Source organism: Empidonax traillii, unplaced genomic scaffold, assembly GCF_003031625.1.
Source record: "Empidonax traillii isolate 1590-97213 ecotype Southwest subspecies unplaced genomic scaffold, ASM303162v1 scaffold17:size2698205, whole genome shotgun sequence".
NCBI classification, from domain to species: Eukaryota; Metazoa; Chordata; class Aves; order Passeriformes; family Tyrannidae; genus Empidonax; species Empidonax traillii.
In genome coordinates this window covers 405,906-414,621 of record NW_020955210.1, presented here as the reverse complement: position 1 = coordinate 414,621, position 8,716 = coordinate 405,906, and the positions used below count along the sequence as shown (strand labels likewise).

General features: G+C 43.9%; 1 protein-coding gene across 1 annotated transcript in view; it reads right to left on the bottom strand.

The window, feature by feature from the left end:
* KLHL7 (kelch like family member 7) overlaps positions 1-6,292 on the bottom strand; it is a 25,222-nt gene extending 18,930 nt beyond the window's left edge. The window contains exons 1-3 of the mRNA XM_027895822.1: positions 6,049-6,292; positions 2,229-2,331; positions 741-834 (exon numbers count right to left, since the gene is read on the bottom strand). Of these exons, the coding sequence (XP_027751623.1) occupies positions 741-834; positions 2,229-2,331; positions 6,049-6,168 (317 nt within the window). The 5' untranslated portion in view covers positions 6,169-6,292. The remainder of the gene's footprint in view (positions 1-740; positions 835-2,228; positions 2,332-6,048) is intronic.
* Positions 6,293-8,716: the final 2,424 nt, after the last annotated feature.

The following is an 8,716-nucleotide window of genomic DNA, read 5'->3' as shown; positions in this document are numbered from 1 at the left end:
AAAAAAAAAAAAAAAAAAAAAAAAAAAAAAAAAAAAAAAAAAAAAAAAAAAAAAAAAAAAAAAAAAAAAAAAAAAAAAAAAAAAAAAAAAAAAAAAAAAAAAAAAAAAAAAAAAAAGAGAAAGCCTCCCTAATGAGAGCTAATCCCATTAGTACAAAGATGAAAGGCCTGCCATCCATGGATCTGATTAAAGCTGATTAAGTACTGTTTACAATCCTCACCATCTGCAGGAGCTCTGTTTGGGGAAAAAACCCAAACAAACTAAACTACAAAAAAACCCAAACACACTGATGACCTGAGATAGGAGGGAAATGCTGTTCACAGAACAGTTACCCACCCTGTCTGTTTTGAGATGAAGGTATAACTCCTGGAAATGGTTCCGTGCCATAGCTACCATGGCCACACAGAGAGACTGTGCTGACAACAATAAGGGCCTGAATTTCGGAAAAGTGGGAAATATTATTTGACTCCAACACTGAAGTCAAAAGCTTGAAATGCTTTGAATTGCTTTCTGGAAATAAATACCTCTACAGACCAAATCTCTTTGGTCTATAGAGCTTCCTACTCATTAAAAAGGAAAAGGGAGGAAGGATAGAAGGTCTAGTCACATCAGGCTTTAAAGAAAGTAAGGAATCGTAATGGTAACAAAACAGATGAATCACAAAAGCATTATCTTAAAATTTTATCATTTACAATTGTCAGGCTTCCTAGAAAAAGTGTGAGCTTTAATAACAAAACTACCTTGCGGTATAAGCAAACTCCACAAGCTGTTCAATAATGTCAGGCTCTGCATCTTTTAGCTCCACTTCAAAGGACTTTGATTCAATCATATTTGCTGCAAATAGATGACAAGACAAACTTTTAATCAATAAAGCCACTCTAGTTATTATATGTTTTGCAAACAGTAGAAAATAAAGTGATTATACAAAGTGAGAACCTGCTAAAAACAGCACACAGTTGATTGCTGTTTTCCCAGGGTTACTAATGCAAGTCAGGAAAGAAAGGAGGTAGCGGAACAAACAAGATCACTGGTGTGAGTACATGCTTGTATTATGTAAATTATGATAATTGTATTAAATAGAAAAGGTCATAGATGTCGTTGACTGCAGCACAGGCTGCCAAGTTAGCATTACCTAATGGAAGGAAGCACATGTTGCACTATCAAAAGCCATTTCCATATTCAAGCTGAGTTTAGGAATAGATACATTTTCGGAAGAATTTGTAATGGAAAGTTAGAACTCATTTCGCTAGGAAGGCTTTCTGCCTAAGTGGTAACTCTTTCTCAAAGGTAGTTTCAAGGCTTCCCCCCACCACCACCTTTTTCCCCCCCCTTCTTGGTCCCCATAGCAAGAGAAGTTCTCAGCCTTGCTCTGTGGTATGCAGAGATAAGATGTTTGCAGACATGTACAAGGCCTCCTTGGGCCAGAGAGACTGGGGGAGGAGAGAGAGAAGATATAAAAGGCCTTGGAGGAGGCAGGTTTTTTTGCCCCTGGAGGCCCGATGTATGCAATATCATAAAAAAGTGGTCCTTGCATCTGAAATAAACCTTTTTTTTTTTAATCCTTCCACGGCCTTGGCATTCTTGGGAAGAATGCCTGCATATGTTTACCTTACAGTGATCACAATGGAGACAGCTCCAAGCTCCACACACACAGGCACAGCACTAAGCTTGCCCACAGATGGTTACCAGCTAACCACTGTAAGGTACAGTTATTTTACTTCTACTCGACTTAGATTTCACAGTAATTTTACAATTAATGGGTAAGGCATATAAAAGATAAGATATTACACATAAACACAAGTATTACAGAATCACTGAGGTTGGAAAAGACCTCTAAGATCACTGAGTCCAACCATTAAACCATGTCCCTAACCTCTGAAAGCCTGTTTTATATGCAGAAGTGCCAAATCGTGGGAAGCAACGGGGCAGACAAATTCTGTCATGGGAGCAAAACCCCCCAATTTTCAGGTTAAGGGAAAGGGAAGGGGATCAACTCTAATACAGATTGTAGGCCCCAATTATTAAGAGAGCTTACATATGAAATAACACTTGATCAAAAGAGTGTTCAAGGGAAAATGAGGGGAGGGGTGAACAGAGATGAATGAAAGGACACAAAGTCTTCATTGATACTTATGCCTTAATCACTTCCATAAAACAAAAACTTGTCAGCCACAAATCTAGCAGGACAATCATGAAAGTTTAAAATCAATTGATTTCAAAAGACTTACTAGTAAACATCAAGTTAAAAAAATGACTGGCTGAAGCAAGCACAACACGGTGAGCTGGGATCTTTCTTTCTTGAACCATAAGAATGACATCACAGAGAGTTTTCTAAATCAGAGGAAAAAAACAGACAAAACCCACAGAAATCAGCATTTTTTAAAAATATTTGAGCAATATTTCTTTAAGAACAGCTTATGGAAATTCATTTCTTTTTGCAACCCACACAACTCAAGAGCATTATGCAATAAAAAGATTTTCTGAAAGTCCAAGTTCAGTAAACCAGGAGAACTATCAAAGATCAGTTTACCCCTGAATTTGTACCATAAGGATGGCCACAAATAACACACGAGCTCTGAATAAAGTTTTTCCTGTGGCATTTACATCAGCCTCCAATAATGTAGGTTCTGCAGCATCTGGCAGAGGCTGCACTCTTTACATCTCTCAGTGGCTTTCCTCTACTCTGCTGCTGATTTTCAAGAAAATTCACAGAAATCTCCTATCTGAAGGCTGCCACCATATTGCCCAACTGGAGTGAAAGTGACGAACGAGTTAAAAGCATTCAATGGAACATTTTAAAGAAAATGTATCTGAAAAATACCACTTCTGTGGAAGGGTTTGACTGGTCATACCTGAGCAACTAGCTTCCAGACAAAAAAATAATTTATTTCTCATTTGTTTGCTATCTATATGTAGGCAGCTAGTTTCTCCCCTACATGTGAACTGTCATGCACTAGAAGGAGAAAGGAAAATGACAGAACTTATAGAAGTTTTCAGAAGAAGTGAGAGGAGAGTAAGGGACACATAATATGAATAGATTTTGAAATGGTATCCTTTCTAAGAACATACTGACTGAAATAAATGCATACCATACTGCAGTTAATTATAACATCCTCTCTATTAAGAAAGAAAAAACAAGCTGCACTGCTTCCTCAAAAAACAGGAATTCCTTTCTGACTACAGGAATTCTTTTCATGATCTACCTTCAGAAACACCTACTTACAGTCATCCCAATGCTAACCCTGAAAAAGAACGTTCCTACTGTGGGAAATATATACTTGCTTAGAACTGTGACAATGTTTTCCACATAGAGATGATATTATCCAGGATCCAGGTCAAGGGGTTGATAACCCATATGTAAAGTCTCTTCAAATAGGCCTGTCTTTTTCGGTTTTTTTAAGGACATTCAGAAGCAAATCTTGGACAAAATATAAATAATACATTTCAAAAATATTATTTAAATCGAAGTTAGATAGGGGTGACATACAGCCTCCTTTGTACATCTGTAGCTTTAAATTATATAGGATTGAAACAACAAAAGAGACTATTCTGGAAAAGTTTCAGAGGAAATCCTTTAAACTGAAATTCCTAGCACTTCTGGTTCAAAACAAGCATCAGAAATTAACAGTACAAGGTACCATAAAATCCTCTGGCCAAACTTTGCCAAGACTTGCAACTGTTGCTTGAACTCCAAACTGCATTTGTAAGATATATTTAATGCCTTAGCTCAGCTTTAGAAGGACCTCAGATGTTCTAAGGCTTCCCTGAGTGCATTTGCCAACCAAAACAGACTATTGTTTTCATTTCTTTCCCTGGGATGTTTCTGGGTGTGACTATTCCATTTCAACCAATGCTCTTCTAAGGATTTCTGCAGTTCTTTCTAGAAGGATCCATTGCTGTCACTGGGTTGCCTCCATGATGCAACCGGTGACTGGTGTTAACCAAAGGACACACCCCAACATGAGCTTCTGTAGGGTATTTCAGCTTCCAAATAACAGGTTCAGCAACACCTTGCAGCTCTATCCCAGCTTCATTTCCAATGACTCTTTCTTGGCTGACCTCCACTCAGCAGCAAAGTTGCAACAAAGGCTTCATGCACATGCTGTCCAATAGCTCTGTAAACCCACAAAGACGTGGGTCATCACGTGTTGGAGATCAGAAGCAAGTCCTCCTGCACTAAACACACGTGGCCCCAACACCTCACCTGTACTGAGTGAAGGTATGGCCATGGTTTACTCTAAACACCCATACTCATGGAGGCTGCCTCTTGATTCCAGCTCACACAAAAAGCAGTCTCTTCAGAATTAGCTCTACTTTCCCATCAGTCCATCTTCCTACAGCATTAAACTACAGCAGATAAGTATCTAGTGCTCCACATGCATGTTGTTATTTCCATCACGAGAAATTTTTAACTCAAAATCAAATTTTATAATCACAGCATAATTCTTGACTTACCAAAACACAAGAAGAAAGAAATGCCTGTAAATCCTCTTTAACTTTAGCACAACTAATCAGTTGAAACCAGTATATTTTTCCTCTGGTTCCTGCTGACTTCCTAATTTTATCCTACATGGGACAGGCAAAGACACCACCTGAGGTCAGACAAGAAGTTTCCAAGAAAAATTCAGTGCTGTACCTCCCTGAGCATAACAGATTCTGAAATCTGCATCACAAGTACACACAGATTTCACAGCACTTAATCTTGATGCTCTCACTCCGTGTTTAGAGTAACTCGTAGCTACATGAGAGTTGTCACTTTACTGGACTGAAAGATGAGGTACTTACACAGAATGACAATGTGGTGTCACATACCGGAACAGAGACATGGTAAAGCACAGTGAATTCCCTGTGCTGGGGGCTGTGCACATACCTAAGGGAAGGCAATATTTCTTCCATCTACTTTAAAATCATAGCAGCATCTGACATCCCCTTTTAAACAGTGACAGAGGTATGGCCTGAACACTGATGAAAAAGTTATGAACTTAGCCACACCTCGGGCTTAGATCAGAAACAAAGCCTACACCAAAAAAGTAGATCCCAGGTTTCAAGTCTTTACTCTGCTACCTGAAGTCACTGAAAACAATATTGTTTTTCATACATAGGAGCTTAATTCCATGAAATGGTTTATACAGACAACATAATTGACTGTGCTTTAGTGAGAGAAGAACAGGGCTGAAGCACTGGAGAAAAACAGAACCAACACTGGTATCACTTCCAAGGCCAGGACCCATACAGCATTAAAAGCTGGACTGAGTCTCTGGCAAGACTTACACTGGAGGACAAGCATCCAAACCCTAGAAGATACAGCATATGACAGTGCCAAGTATGAAGCCCCCACATGTTCTGCCTTCAGAGGCAGCTTTCATTCTGGCTCCACATCAGTTTTTAAATGAACCAAAGTTCCACAGTCAAGCTAGCTCCTCCAAGGAAATGAAAGGTTTCTTTCTATGCAAGGAGTTACATAGATCATCTGTCTGCTCTTGTACCAGAAATTTAAGCTTTTTTATAAAAAAGAATAATTTAAAACCAAACATTTCTTTTAGTTTTAACAGCTCAACTGAAATGCACTTGAATTATTGCAATTTTGGTTACTACTCTTGGTCTACTGGTAAACTGACGAGTCGCCAGTTCGTTCAGAGAGGCATTCCTGGTTAAAAATTCCACATCACCACCTTTTTACTACCCTCAAGCTTCTGTTCGAAAGGGGCTCTGTGAATGCTCCAGCTGAAGACATGGGCCATCACTCGCAGCCTCGCTCCTGCCCTACCACAGGAAAGGCATCATCAGATAAGGAAAAGCGGCTCCACGGCGTCTTCTGCCTCCAGCGCCCACACTGAGCACACGCAAGGGAAATCGGAGCTCGCCGCTCTCGCTGTGCGGCTGCCGGAGACCCTGGACCCTCGCGGTGCCGTGTGCGGTGGGTCGTTCAGCGCATCCCAGGGACAGAAAGCCCACGGAAGCACACGCTCGGGAGCTGGATCGGGATGCGCCCGCAGGGCAGGAGGACCCCGCGGGGCTGGGGCTCACCCTGGCGAACGGCCCCCGTACCTGCTTGCGCATGGTGTTCATGACGCCCATGAAGCTGGCGAGCAGCTTCGCCTCCTCGCGGGCCGCGAGCTTCTTCTCCGTCTTCTTCTTGCTGCTCTTCTCCGACCCGGGTGCGGCCATGCTCGCCCGCGCTCACCGCCGGCGCGCCGCCCCCGCCCGCCAACATGCGCCCGCCGGCTGCCGGGCGGCGAACAGCGGCTCCCGCCGCTCGGTGCCGGGAGGCGGAGGCAGGACAGGGAGAGGGACCGGGACCGGGACCGGGACCCAGGCAGGCGCACCGCCCCGAGCGCCACCGTGCCCGCGCCAGACGCGGCCGAGGGGCGGGGCCAGGCGCGATGACGCCGTCGGCAGGCGCGCAGCCCCCACGCGGGGTAAACAAAGAGCGGGGCGGGACTCGGGTAAGTCACGTGGCAGCCGGAGAGAAGCGCATGCGCAGTGAGAGGGGGGCCGGCCCGTGGCTGCTCCGGGGGCGTGGTCGTCTTTGCCGTGGTTACGGGGGCGTGGTCATACCAGGGACACGCTCACTCGGGGCGGGGCCAGACTCAACGAGGGGGCGTGGCCGTGGTTCGTTACGCGTGATGTCATAGGGCTTCTTCCCGGGAATTCCGATCTCTGTCTGTGACGAGCGCGCCGCGAGGCTCCCGGTTCTGGGCGTGCTTGCAGAGATCGTGCCATGCCAAGCGCACGGGGGAGGTTGAAGCTGCCTTGCCCAAGGGGCTGGCGGGGCTTTGGCTGCCCTTGGGGGTGAGCAAGGGGCGAGTTCCTTCTGTTCCCTCCCGCTGAAAGGACCTCGTCCCTCCTTGGCAACGTGTGTGTCCCGGGCTCTCGTGGGATGGGAAAGGGAACAAACGTGACCCAAACCACGTTCTCTTGACAGCTGCACTCACCCCTCCTCCAGAAATAATGCCGTGGCCAAAATATTTGGTGCTTTGATTCTCCTTCTGTGACTGGCGTTGTGACAGCCAAAGCTGTGTTTCAGTGTGAGGTTGCTGTTTGTGCGTTTGTGTGATGTTTCCAGTTCTAATTCCACAGACAAGAAGATGTTGAACAACTTCATGCCATGACTTGGAGGGAGGGAGTTTCGTGCAGAAATAACATGAGGTTATTTTATTACTTTTCTCAAACTCCTTTTATTAATAAAATGAATGATCTGCTTTGTTCCTGAAATCACATATAATATGGTAAGCCTTAATAAGATAGGCTTTGTGCTCTGATAGTCTGTGGTTCTGCTATCTAACACTTTTTACTACATGGAAACTGTAAGAACTTTAATGTGTTTGACATTTGTTTTGTTGAAATAAACAGACTGACGCAGCTATCAGTTGACTTACCAGATTTTATCATATTACAGTATGAAAAAGAGAAATCCACACCTTTCTTGCCAAAGTAATAGCCTGAGAAAACTGGGAATGTACATCTGGGCAATTTCAGATTTCACAGTATAAAGAATTTACCTATAGAGTATTAATTTCATCTTGAGTGCAATCATAAGATGGCTTTTTTGTGTGTGTGTGGGATGCACAGAAATAGCTGTGCTGGATCCCTGAGTGCACTCCCCTGTTCTGGGAGCTTAGTTGGCTGAGTTAAGGAGTTCAGCTCGTTGTGTCCAAGGTTAGCTCCTTCGGTGATGAGTAGTGAGGAAAGCTAAAAGCAAGTCTCTGTCCCTCCTTTCCCTGGGGGACCTGCTTTTAAGCAGCAAATTAACTGCTGGTTACCTGAACTAAAGATTAGCATTATTGTATAGCATTAGTCATATAGCATAGTAGCATCAGTTACAGCAGTAGAGATGTCCAGGAAGGTGCCTGTAACACAGGCAGGCAGCTAACATGACATCTGTATCCAGACCAGGCTCAAATGAGGGGTCAGCCATACCTGAATTCTGTGAGCTGCTGCACTGGGATTTGACTCTGAGGGCAACCTGTGATGCAGGGAACCTCTGTACTCCCTAAGGGGCAACATACCACAAAGCCAGTTTCTTTCATTAAGTTTTCACTGTTTCAGACCACAGTATGAGCTGAGCAGCTTGTGAGGGATCAAGCCAGATGCTCTGAAAGGGATTTGGAGCCAGGAGCAAAGCTTGATCCCAAAGCAGGTGGGAGCAGTTGCCTTATCAAACAAGGAGCTGGCATGCTGTGCAAGAGAGGTCTAGATTTACTTTAAATTAAAATGCTTTTAAGATTGAATGTCACTTTGAGGTAAGATTCTGTATTCCTGTTTGATGAAAACTAGCTATTTTGTGTATGTGTACATAAGGAATCACAGAATCATACAATGGCTTGGCTTGGAGGGGACCTTAAAGATCATCTAGTCCCAAACCGCCTGCCATGGGCCAGGACACCTTTCACTGGACCGGCTTGCTCAGAGCCCTGTCCAACCTGGTCTTGAGCACTGCCAGGAATGGGCATCCACAATTTCCCTGGAAAACATGTTCTGGTATCTCACCACCCTCACAGTAAAGAATTTCTTCCTAATATCTAACCTTATTTCCCATCTTTCAGGTTGAAGTTATTCCCCCTTGTCCTATCACTACAGTTCTTGATGAAGATTCGTTGTAGGCCCCCCTCAGGTACTGGAAGGCTGCTGTGAGGTCTCCACACAACCTTCTCTTCTCTAAGCTGAAGAGCCCCAGCTTTCTCAGCCTATCTTCACAGCAGAGGTGATCCAGTTC